We start from the raw sequence: 13,540 nt of genomic DNA, 5'->3' as shown, positions 1-13,540 counted from the left end.
TTCATTGGTAGTTTGCCATGATCAAGATCTATTCTTAAGCTATCATTCGTAATCGGCTCCACAGAGGATCTGATAAGCCCGCTGCCCTGACCAGCACATTTTAAAAAACTTTTTCATCTGCCTTCCTTCTGCAATTCCCTCTTTGACCTTCTTTTTTCTTGATTTCCAATTCGGAACCTGGTTTTTGATAATTTCACCCTGCCTCTTGTTGCTCTTGGGTTTCTACTTCCCCACAGCATTGGTTTCTACTTCCCCACAGAATTGGTTACCCAAATTTGATGCAGCATCAACCTCAACCACTTCTAGACGAGGATTGGACACACGTGCGCCTAAATTGGAAGACCCCCCCCTTTTTGAATGTTGAATAATGGGTACATCTTGGTTGTTAAAAGACTGCTCCCGATTTTTGGGTTGCTCTTTTATTACTTTCAGAAATTGGCATATTTTGCATGTCTGTCATTTGTCGTAAGGGTACCTTTCAGCCTTTTCCTAGCCTTTCTTTGCTTTTTCCTTTGCCTTTTAGTTTCTGGTGGTTGAGATGGCTGTTGAAGTTGGGTTTTTATAGGCGGGGTGAAAGAAGAGGAATGGGGCAGAAGAAGTTGGTTGGATAGCCCACCCCGTGATACTGTTTAATAATTTACTGGTGGCACTGTAATGCATTCATTAACAGCGCTATGATTACCCTTATTTTCACTGTCTTCTGTATTACCAAATAACTCCTTTATTATCAGGGCAATGACAAACCTTTTGTTCACCACACCTTATATCGCTCCCTTCTTCCCCTTCACTGTTTCCAACACCGACCTATTTACTCTTATTTAACTTTAAGTCCATGTCATAACCTTTGGAGGTGGTCAGATTAGTTTTCAAATTGGTCATCAGGGAGTTTATAACCTCAGGAATTGTGGTTAACTTATTGATTATTGGGGCGCAGGTGAAATCCTGCTCTGTTTTTTTGGCATAGGACTGGGCTTGTTGGATCAAAGCATTTAAATCTGCCAATTTTTGGTCAATCCCCGCAACCAACTGCACCATTATGTTCGATAGGTCCACCTGCACATCCATCTTTGAGGATTGATAGGATAAAGCATCCAAAGTTAATTGTGAGGTTTTAAAGAAAATGTCCCAAACTTTGTTTTGGTCTAGAGGACCCTCCTGGATCTCGTCAAGAACGGGCTATCATATTGTTGTGCTAGCAATGGGTCTTTATCCTTTAGGCTCAGTTTTCCCTGTGATGTTGAAATGGGCTGATAATTGGTTGCAGTAATTTGTGCTATATGCGGCACATCCACAGATTTGAATTTAGAATAATTTATTGAATCGCTGAAAATGCAGTTACTTTGGCCCTTTTGGGAGCATATCTGCTGTTCATTGCATAGGCACTCGCTGCCCGCGCCTGAATTTACGGCTACTGTTTCTGTAGAGTGCGGGACAGTTTGCTGCTGACTGCCGGGATTACTTTGAGAACCCCCCAATGACTCTTTACCAAATATTTTGTGATATATTTAGTAGCTATTGACTTCTTAATGATGACATTTACTTCTAGAGGGGTAGAACCTTTGGTCTGCAAAAAGTTGTACCTGTACAGCAGCAGCCTGAAGTAGTATAGATTCACAGGTTGTGCATATTTTTTCTGCTACCTAATACATTTGTTTGACTTTTACAAAGTTTTCATTCAAATAAACGTTTTGTTGCCAAAACAGGCATCCTTTGGGAAGTAAATCCGACAAGACTCCTTTGTGAAGCAGCTTTACCTTATTTTCTGCATCCTCTTCTAATTTCACTTTGCATGTGTGTGTGCCTTTGTATGGGTGTGTGGTTGCTTATGTTTCAGCATGCGGTAAAGCCTTTGTGGGTGGCTGGTGAATCTATTCCAGCTCATGCTGCAGAACCAGTTCTACAGGCAAGTAGTTGATTTAATTTGCAGTATGAATCTAGTAAAGATTAACTTGCAATAATAAAATAGCAAATTGTACATTAGAATAAAGGTGATTCACTTTTTGAAACAGTTTTGTGCAAATTACTAAGCATCCTTTGCTTCACCTGTGAATCTCTGATTTATTTAGAATTTGTATGAAGTGCTGCAATCAACTTTCAACTACTTCAAGGTGCTGGAATTGGTGTGAATAAAGTAATGTGCAGCGAAGGTGCATACAATCTCCACACTGCAGCTCGATGTAACGTCTATGAAAGATACACTTGTTATGAAAGCACCTCTTTAATGATGTGCTCTGGTTAAGTGTATTCTTGGTCTCATAACCATTAGTTTACCCGATAAGTAGTCTGTATGCATAGAAAAATCCTTCTGGATATGTCTGTTTTGGCCCAGAATGCATGTATAAGTAAAGCAGTGATTACCGAAGCATAGTTTAGTTTTTCCATTTTCCTTCATTGAAGATAACACAAGGAGGTTCCTTCCAGCATTGAGCAGTGGCTATTTGAAGAATGAAGACAACAATACGGACTGCTTGACATGTAAGGCTCATTTAACCTTCTGTGAAAACCTATGAACTGTACATAATTTATTCTCGTCCTTATGAAATGGAAAATAAAAACTACAGTGTTGATTGCCACAAGCTAACATATTTGATTTTGAGAATGGATGGGAAGGAGAAAATGTGTCTCAAGCATAATATACTTAAAGTCTGCTATGTGCAAGTGTTTGAACGATGTTCCCATTACTCTTCTGAGAACTATGCTCAGGTCCAAGTTCTCCATTAGCAGGCTCACAGGGTATGTTTTAGACATTAATTAAGGTATTTATGTATCATCAGCGTGTATATGTTTTAGAGTTTTCTTGTAAGCTCTATGAGCTGCCAAATGTACTCAGTCCCTTTTTTTGGTTTACAAAATCCTGCTGTATGCTATGTAGGAGTGACTCTTATGTGTAGGCGAGTAATGCTTTGCGGTGCGAGACCTCCTAGCTTTCCCAGAGTTTCTCCACACAAATGTAACTCTGCTGAATCAATAACCTCCAGAGTGATCCTGCTAAGTTCATTGAGGCAGGTGATACGAAGGAATAGTAGCCACTTTTGCATGTAAAGTCAAGTTTGTACCTTTATCTTCATAAGTGGGATTAATGAGTTATTTAATAAGAAAGGCACGCTTGTAGCTCCAATACATATGCTTTTATGATCATCTTCATGGAAGATGTCTACATTTTTCTTCTCTCATTCTGTATCCATGGAATTGATGGCAAGGGATTAAAAGGTTTCCTAAGCCACGATATCTACAGCACATTCCTTCTGGATTGTTTCTCAGAGCACATGTTTGAATAATTATCAGTTTTTAATGTTTTCTCTTGTGGAAAACATATATATGACTGGCATGCCCTCTCTCCCAAAAATATCTTCAATGACTAAATTGTCTATTCATCATTCGTAATTTTATAGGTACTGACAACCTAAAGCATACACAAATTAATAACATACTCATGGCATATGCTGCGCAGTGCAGGACTCCTAGCTGAAAATTGTTGCTTTCTGGATAGTTGTAACAAATGTCTCCTTCCCTAATTCAGAATATGGAACGAGTCAGTGGTGATGTCTGTCCAGATTATCACATTCTTTTCTGCATGACTACTTTGAATAACTTGATTGCTAGATCAACTGTTGTGACTTTCAGTACATCTATGTGCAGATTTGTATTGCGATTCAACTCTTTACCCTACTTAGTGAGTCCTCCAATGTGGGTTCCTCATTGTAGGAAAGTGCCCCTCTTTTTTGCTGCCACTGGTACTGAGGTTTTTCGACTGAAGGTGCGCTGGCTTCCTGCTAACCAGGTCCCAAATGCCAGTGCTCTTTCCCTAAAACAAGGTAAAAGGTCTAACTGTGTAGAAGTGGCACACACTTTAGTACCTCTGTAAGTTCCTAGTAAATGATACCCCGGCACCTAGGGCCTAGGTAACAGAGAGGGTCCCTAAGGGCTGAAGGATGTAATGTGCCACCCTAAGGCTACTAACCTGCACTCTCCTAAACACCTCTAAATTGAGAATTAGGTGGCCTAATGACACCAGGAACTTCGATTCATCTGCCTGAAGAAGGAGAACAAAGAAGAGACACCCAATGTGAGATCTGTGGACCAGCCTGGACTTTTGGTGCCAAACCCTGCTTCCCTGCTGCTGTCCTGCCAATCGCCTGGACCCAACTTTCTGCAGCTGTTCATCCCCCAAAAGCCGTGGTGGGATGCCAGCACTTCGCAAGCCAGCCAACATCTCCCTTGGAATGGAGGAGCCACTTCCCTGCAATGTGCAACCACTGACCATGATAGTCTGGTCCACCGATCTGCTGACCACTGCGTCCACCGATGCAGCCGTCACCCAGGAGGATGTCACACCCTGCTCCAGGAGGACAGACCAGTTTGGAGACACCAAGCCCACCAGGAGTCGCCCTACACCAATACTGGAATACCAGAGCAGTTGCAAGCAACAAGGCTTGTTTGTGCCTGGAGCAGACAACACTGCCACAAAAAACCTACATGCCCCAAGGGACAATGTAATTGATGAGACTGCCCACAAGAGTTTGCCTGCTGTCTGCTTTTCTTCCCCCTTTGCATGTCTAACCAAGAACCATGAGCGCCTTTGACGCTCAGGACCAGTCGAAAACAACCCTCTGCACTATAGTCTCCAGGCCTGGGTCCACGCCTATAGACTGTGCCCTCTTGCTCCCAGGACCCTCACAAACTGATCCCCCCTTAGGAGCTTCCAGACTTGTCCCCAAGTTCCCCTCTGCAGCCTGTTTCTATGTGGCACACCACTTCGCCAGCCATGCCGTGTACAAGGCATCCGAGCAGCACTTCTACACCCAGACAGGCCAGGCCAGGTAAACCCGAACTGCTGGTGTTTCTCATGACCTTGACCCCCTAGCAGCCCTAAGACCTAAAGGGGACCCCCGAATCCGACTGCAAGTATCTGCATGCAGTACAATTTTCTTCTCCAAGGAAAAGCATTACTGTATAAAAGAACATTTGTTTGTAATACTTACCTCACTGTGCAAAGTAATATCTATAACAGTACGTACCTTATATAAATTGTTATATATTTCTAAAATTGGTTGTGAGTTTCTTCTTGAGTGTGTGTCTCATTTATTGACTGTGTCTTTCAACAAATGCTTAGCATTACCCTCTGATCAGCCTATACTGCTCCCCCGCACTACCACAAGAGAACATTTAGGGTTATTACTTTAACCTCTGTCAGCCAACAAGGGTCAGCTTTACGATTTGCATAGTGTACAATACAATGGTACACTGCATAGATAGCCAGTTTCCTACACTCATCCCTTCAAGGAAGCACCCCTAGGGATGACTACCTGAGGTTCTGGTTTCAGAAAGGTCCTGCCCCTCTACAGGACGTCTGTTTTACAGTTCAAGGTCCTTTGTACCTCCTTTGCCACTACAATTAGATCACCATAGTACCAAGTGCATTGGGACCACCAAAACCACTGATCTAGGGTTGCATTGTATTATACTGCATCATTTAGGTAGCACTTACTACCCCTATATGGGGCATAGAAGAACTTGCCTATAAAAGCAGCATGCAACACTTGTAGGGTGTGTTGTTGGAAGGATGTTGATCCTATGTGGGATGTGCTTTCATACTGTGCATGATTACCACCAAGATGTGGTTATCGTGATAGGGGATGCAGCATGTAGCAGTATGCTGGATGATAAAGTGTAAGACTATAGACACAGTTTTATGTTTTCATGCTGGTAGGTTAGTACACCTTGCATGTACAGATTAGCATTTGGAAGAACATTAATGCAAGAAGCCAGTATCCCCAAACATTTCATCACCAACCTCACAGCGGCTCTTGTTGGACACAGAGTAGGTATGTTGCGAGTTTCCACAATAATTCATGCTATGCTGGCACAGTTTCGGTTGTACAAGAGGAAAGCCATAGTGCAAAGCCAGCTTCAGAATTTTTGCTGCCCTTGGTGAAAGTGTCCAAGTAGATCCCACTGCACCTCCCTCTTCCATTTTTTCTCTCTCTCACACACATACAAACACACACACACACACACACACACACAAACAAACCTAGACACACCTAAACCCACTCACAGGCAAGTTATTTAACATATACACTGCACCCTTATCAAAGGCCATTGGCATTAATGCACTTATAAGGGGCAAGGCTTTGTCAAGAAGGCCCTAAATCACCTTGTCTCTGGGCATTATCCAACCATTAAGGGGGTGTATCCATGAGTTGTCTCAATAAGTTTCTACCTCCTTTAAATACTTTATTGAAAGCAATGTTTAAATGGTTTGAAAAACTCTGAGGCTTCCTCAATAGCATCTTGTGTTGAGGTATGAACAACAAAATGTGTCTGGGCTTCCTAACACAGGCTTTCCTGCACCGATGCACGGCCTTCGTATTATGTTTTCATAACAAAATGTACAGGGTATTTTTGCATGGGGAAAGGCAATTGGGGCAGTGAGGCCTAGGGCAGTGAATCTTCTTTTTTGCTTGTGGCTAGTTTAAGTGGCAATTTTAAGATTGTTTGAGCATGAAATCTGTTCCACATGCCATTGTGTATGTAGAGCCTAGGTGGGTGTGTTGGGTGTATTTATGACCCAAAGTGATCTTTCAATTGTATCTGCTCAGGACTCTAAATTAAGCTTGAGCCTTTGTGGACACTGATATTCACTGTGGAATTGCGTTACAAATCGTCAGCTTTGTCTTGACCAAAGTGTTCCTGCCTGTGTTCTGAGTCCTGTTGAACAGACTCCGATTCTTTGAGGACCATCGCTTTTGAAGGTATTCAGTCATGGCAGTGCTGCCATTTTTTCAGCAATCTCTCTCAATCAAAGACATGTCATTACTGACTCAACATCTGTCAAAGAGTATCAAGTGTTCTTGGCTAGACTATGTTACAGAAATGCATTTTTTAAGACTGCACAGTAGACAGCTGTTGCTAACCGTGGGTAACATCAAAGGAAACTTGATGCCCCAATTACAATGATTTAGGCTAGTGGGAAATTGGATATCTGACTTCTAAACACGCTTGAAATTGCCTTGGTAATGAAGGGCAAAAACATAATCCCAGAGCGGAGTTAAAGGATCTCCTTTTAGGGGAATTTAATTTTGCCTTTCCATTATCAGCAAGAAAGTCATAAGACTGGTGAAATACTGGGGAGAAATTCCCACACAAGAGCTTAGGCTCTGCAAAGTTGGGGTCAGGAGCAGTACCAGTTATCAAATCATTCCTCTATTCCTCATCAAGCCACGATGGCCAATGAACTACCTCATCCCTTTCTGGTGATCCCTCCCTTTAGCACACAGTGTAAACAGGTGCTATACAACAGCTTCTCTAGAAATAGGTCAGCTTAGAGACACTGAGGCAGAACAGTGTTTAAAACAAAAAAACTGCAGGTGGAAGACAACGGATGGTTGGCAACAGATCTAAATTTGAGGAAACAGGAGGTCAGTTCCTGGAGAAAGAAGATAAACTAGCTTTTGACAAAGTGAGTGAAGAAAAGCTTGAAGAGAGCTGAGAAACAGGATTGCATAAATATGAGTGGCAGAGAAAGGGTGGATTATTCAGAGGGTGATAGGGCAGCATTGGAATAAATAAGAGACAGGTCAGGGTGTGAACTGAAGAATCAAGAGAAAACCTCTACTCCTAAAAAATAAAAGCCTTTTGGCTTTGTTAATGCATTATTTATCAGTTTTTGAAAAATGTTATAGGGGAAGTTGCCAGGCCCTCATCAAACTATAAAAATAAAACTGGCTAAAAGCAAAAAATATTTTTGGTCTCAAAAAGTACAACTTGTCATAGTGGTCCTTATGAATGTGCTCCTTGTGAAAGGTGCGGAATGCCCCCACTCACAGTGAACTTAGCCCATGCCTTAAAGTGGACTGGTCTACTGCTCCATACTGTATGCTGTAATGTGTGGAAGAAAAATATGAATGGCAATAGCACACCAATGGCTAACGAGAGGCTGGCTGACAGCCCCTATATGTGAGTATATCATACATATCATTTCCTTAAAATCAAATTGGCTAACACTAGACCTAAAAAAGCAAGGGTCATTTAAACGATAGGAAAAGAACAGACCAGCAGTAAAAAACGAACACGTTATCCAACTCCATACAAATCAAAATACATTGAGGGAGACAAAAAGCCTTATTTGAAAAGACTGCCCGATCACATCCTTATGAGATAAATCTATGAATGTTAGAACAGCATGGGTGTGCTCTATCAGTATGGACCATTCCTTCCCAATGAATAGAAATTACAATTCTGGGGACAGTGACTCAACTGTTTGGTATATGATTAGAGAGAGTGTGTCCTCTTAAACACTAATTTTAATCCAGATTTTTGGTAGTCTTTTCAAACGTAGTACGTCAGTGACATTAAGAAAGTAATTTAATGGTGGTTCAATGCGCTATATAAAAGTAGTGCTAAGATCCAATCCAATCTCAATAGTCTGGTGCCTATATCAGTAAAATGACTTGGAATAAACTAGCAACCATTTTTTAAGTCTCTTTACTGTAGCTCAATTCCACTATAATTTTAGAGGTCAGAGCCCAAATGAATTATATGGGCATTGACTGAGTGTGAGTGACCAACAGGCCTGCTTCCCATACTGTTCATGCTCTGTCAATATGTGGAAAGGCAAAGCTTATGTCTGTGTTGCACTTATGGTAGAGCAGTAGCACTAGCCACACTTATGTTTCTACAGTGAATATAAAGTCAATGAAGATGCGGGATTTTGATAGTCCTCTTCTTTTCAGGTTTCTTGTTTTGTTATCAAGTTCTTGCTCATCAAATGGCTTATTCATTATATAATATGCTTTTCACTGATAAGCTGTGTCCTGGTAGGGTGACTCCACCCTTCATCTTTCTTTGATCCAGTATCCCCCTCTTCCAAATAAACCTCTGCATAGTCCCCTTGTCTCCTCCTCTCATTAGGGGAGGAAGAGACAAGGGGACTCTTAACTTAATCTTCCCTTTGAAATCTGTTCAATGACATGACATTTATTTCAACATATTATACGCAGTTGTAGTTTTGTTGAAACCTATCACCATGGGGTTTCCCTACCCCTTTCAGTTTTGGGGCCATATGTACGAACACATTTTCCCATAGACACAGAATGGGCAAAACTGCTTGCTACATCTGGCCCTTGGTCTCTTTTCTCCAAGAGACAGTAACTCATTTAGTTTGTCCCACATGGAACTCAACTCGATGAGTGATGCACGCAATATGACAAGACTCCAGGAATAGAAATGGTTCTAAGCAGCTGAGTAAAGCCAAAGTCACTTCTATGATCCTCCAGGATAAGAAGCTTTATCACCTACATCTATAACAGCCAACCATGAGCAATACCCCTCTTCCCATATTTATGAAAGCCTGACCATTACCTTCTGTCTCGGCTGTCGAAATGGTCCGCCAGCTGCTCCTCAGAGACACGGAAATCATCAAACTGTTGCTGGTAACGGGAATCTAAGGAGCCCTCCCTGTTTCGGTATCCCTGTGTTGTGCTTAACGATTCGCTGCTCCGAGTTCTCTGGGTTGATGCACCAAAAGAGTTAAAGTCTCCATTCTCCTGCTGAAAGTGTGAGTAAGAAAGCATTATCAAATTGTTTTTCTTACTTATGTTTGCATTGACTGCAGACATTAATGTAGTAATGAGTTCCAAACCTGTGCTCTAGCCATGCCGTAAAATCAATCAAGTCTCAGAGATGGGTTACAGCAAAGGCATGCAGTCAAAGAACTACTACTGACCAAACCCAATCCTTTTTTGTGAGATTACGATGTAGAATAGTGGTTCTTAACCATCTGACTTCTATGGACACTCAATGAATCATCATTGGAATCTGGGAACACCACTGAATCATTTTTGGATGCCAGGGACCCCAGCCTAAGCAATTTTGTATATTTTAATCACAAAATAATACACAGAACCACACAGCCATCAAACAAGTACACAAATGATGTATCATTTTATTTAATTAAAAAACAAATACATCAAAAAAACTAAACATTTTAATAGAAAGGTTTGAGTTTTTCTAAATTAAACTGAGTCCACCCATCATCCATATTGAATTGTTTGATGCATTAGCACAGGTCTCACAAATCAATTCAAGCATACCAAGTTAATTTTTAGTGTCCAATTTCAAATTCTTTCACATTTGCAGAACATTTTAAAATTTTCTATTTTAAATTGTGCTCCTTTATTTATAACTGCTTTATTAATCTGGCAATGTTATTTTTTTTTCTAAGAAGCTGCGGACCAGGAGGGGACACAGAGGTAGAAGATTAGAAGTTTGTAAATCCCTCTGATCTATACCGGCTGGTGCTTCAACAAAGATGTGACCATTGTTGGGGCTGTAATCTAACCCCATGCCATGTTATATTACTTTTTGTGCTTTGTAGATGGCATAATTTACACTCCATTCCTTTGCGTATAAACTACCACACCAAGTAAAATGATAGATCGTCCCAGACCCAGATACATGGGGTCAACTACACCACAGTGCAACACTAGGAAAGAATATTACACTTGCGCAAGCCAGTGAGTTAGCTCACTTTCACAAGTGCTTAGAAGATCTGTAAACATAAGGACAACAAATGTATTCTCTTCGTACCTAAGGTCTGCCACAAAACGTTTGGGGATTACGCTCTTTCTGTTTTAGCAGCTAAGGAGTGAAAATCCTGGCCCTTACATCTTAGGTAGATTGCAACCCTTTATAAGCAGCTATAGAAGCAGCTGAAAACATTATTGTTTACTGCCCATTTCTAACAGTTCATTTATGGTTTATTCTTCCTTGCAGTGCCCTTCTAGGGTCTGAGTTAGCCTCTTAGTGCTACAGTACTCCTTTGGGGTGAACAAAACACTTTACAAACCACCTACATTAAACTGAACAAGAATAATATTTATAGAATGCCATATAACTTAGTTAAATAGCTCATAGAAGCAAAATGAGTACATAAAATGAGGAATTGTATGGAGCAGAGTGCTTTGCTTCTGATTGATTTGGCGTCCCAGATCTATATTCTGGAACAAACGACGACATATCAGCTAAACTGCCTGCAATACACCTCCAGCTAATTTCCTCCCCATTAGGCATTTAGAGTAGATCTGAAAAAGGACAATTACCTTAGCAGGAAAAATATCCAACTTAACAAGCAGCGTGGCCAGCTCCAGATCCTCACTAAAGTTATTCTTCAAAGGCACTGCTCGGTATCCTTAAATAAAACAAAACATCAGGAACCAGTTACAACACTGTACGAGACTCAAAGATCAGCACACTATCCCTACTGCCATATAACCACAATGAGGCAACTAAATTTTAAAAGGGTTTTAATACAAATCGCTTTAGAGGCTGTTGCATGCTCTTGTACCCAAGCAGAGCTCGTGCATCAGCAGTAATAAAAGGCTGAGATTTAATTGTCTGTCAATGCATTTCATTCATACTACAAGTAGCATAGTGGGTAGGGATGCAGCAAATCAAACCCATTAGCGGTGATATTTGTGAAGATCTCATACATTACATTTGAAAGGAAATGATGGAGGTGTACTTAGTTATTTCTATAGGTATTACATATTTATTTACATAGTTCAGAAACATTGTAAACACCATCGCTATTTTAATTGCTAGTGATCGCCTTACTATGAAACCGATTGTTATGTCAATTTGTACATTGATAATATTTGAAAATAAATTTAGTTAAAAAAAAAAAAACGAAATTCCCTCCAGTCAAAGTGAAGGGACAAAATTGCTTCCATATGGACAGCTGTGAGCTTACAAATGGCCAAACTGTGCCCTTGGTCTGTACGTGTATTTGAGTGGTGATGTTTAAAAACAAAACCAAGGCCTCTGTTAGTGTACAATATTTGGTAGAGAATACAAATGCCCTCCACTCAAAAGGCGGGCACCATGAAATGCAAGCTAACTCTTTTACTGTGGTCTAATAGTGGCACATTTATGAGCAGACAAGTATTGCTTTACAGTAGTTGGGCTTTAGAAACGATTGATGGGTTTAAGAAAATCTCGGCATCATTTGAGCAAAAGATTTCCGAATATAAAACAAGCCCAGGCTGAAAAGCAGCATAGAGGAATTTATTATAAGCATCTTTGGAAAGAGCAACCTAGATCCACTGCATTCCTTACTGCATTTAACAATTATTCCTGCAAGTTCCTCCTTGTGCAAATCGAGAGGCCCTATTCCCGGTCAAAGGCACAGGCAGAACCATATGATGCCAAAAGACGGTACCTCATCCAGGCATTTTTGTTGTTCATGGTGGTATTGTCATAGTTCTTAAGAGCGTTTTCCCAGCTTCCAAGTTCATAGTTTGTGTAGCAGGGTAAAGACTCACTTGGTCACTATTACGATTCACGGGAGACGTGTGGTTTATGGGGCCGCTTTTGGTCTATGATAATTAGCAGCTGTGTCAAGGTTCACTGGTGTTTTAAAAAAAATATACTAGTTCTGTTCAAGGGCAGTGTAAAAGCTGAGTGGCAAATTCAAGGTACATGGAGCCTATTGAAGCCTTGCATCTTTAAGTCTCAAAGCTTGTGGTGGATGCTGGAATTTGTAGGGTGCCCAGGTAAAGGATTTGTGGGTTACGATAAATTATTAAGTCGTGTAGGCAGTATGAAGGTCACCGACGCTGTGTAATGAATGAGAAGTAGTTTTGGGCTTTTGCTCTCGGAGTCAATGTACAAACAAGTACAAGTTCTCACGACCCCTGACCTAATATGGTACTATTTATCTAGCAGGCTATTTGAACATGCAAACTGAACCCTAGACTCTGCTACATATGCAGCATACCTTCCAATGGCAAAAGGAAGACAACCAACAACTGGGACTTCCAGCCCACACGAAGGAAGAGTGCTGGGCAGGCCAGCAAACCTCTGCTTTTACTGTGTAGAATTAGTCTTTAGTAAATTATTCTATCCTGCACATAAAAGAAACTGGATAACCCAGCATTTTAGCACTGTATACCTCAAATGAGCATAATTAGGGTACAGAAGATCAGCAGCCCAAATAAGGAATGCCCACGGAGGACAGACAAGACACAGCAGGATCCTGAGTCTCAGTGTGATGCATGTGGATGGCTTAGCAAATGAAGATAGATGTGGTGCATCAGAATGCTCTGTGCTAAGTATCTGAGCTGTGAGAGAATGCTCCAATCTTTGGTGCGCAGTGAATGTGCTGAGGGTTCTGTGTCTGAGAACGTTCTGGTAGAAAGTCAGCTTGCCCCAAAGTGAGGCTGATGAAACTTCATTCTGGGGACATGTCACAGTAACAATACCTTTTCCATGAAAACAGAACCTTTTTGAGAAAATTGTATATAATTGGTATGAGGTTGAAACTTGGGACAAATAAAATCCATACAATTCCACTATGGGAATTATGAGAATTAAAGCTCTTTAAAAAAAAAAAAATATATATTTTATGTGTTCAGTTAAGAAGAAGTTACTTACCTCAGTAACGCTTTATCTGGTAGAAACAATATCTAGTTGCCGATTCCTTACCTTAGAATAGATACCCAAGCAATAACATCCTTTGAGGTTGGTCTGTGAACTAAAA

The 13,540-nt window shown here is 40.9% G+C and overlaps 1 protein-coding gene across 2 annotated transcripts in view; it reads right to left on the bottom strand.

Annotated features, from left to right (window-relative positions):
* PLCG1 (phospholipase C gamma 1) overlaps positions 1-13,540 on the bottom strand; it is a 775,517-nt gene that overhangs the window by 30,012 nt on the left and 731,965 nt on the right. For both annotated transcript variants that reach the window (XM_069243788.1, XM_069243789.1), the window contains exons 30-31: positions 11,103-11,191; positions 9,364-9,551 (exon numbers count right to left, since the gene is read on the bottom strand). In XM_069243788.1, the coding sequence (XP_069099889.1) occupies positions 9,364-9,551; positions 11,103-11,191 (277 nt within the window). The remainder of the gene's footprint in view (positions 1-9,363; positions 9,552-11,102; positions 11,192-13,540) is intronic.

This window comes from Pleurodeles waltl, chromosome 7 (assembly GCF_031143425.1).
Source record: "Pleurodeles waltl isolate 20211129_DDA chromosome 7, aPleWal1.hap1.20221129, whole genome shotgun sequence".
Taxonomy (NCBI): domain Eukaryota; kingdom Metazoa; phylum Chordata; class Amphibia; order Caudata; family Salamandridae; genus Pleurodeles; species Pleurodeles waltl.
Note: the sequence above shows the minus strand (reverse complement) of the source record. Positions and strands in the feature narration are given on the sequence as shown.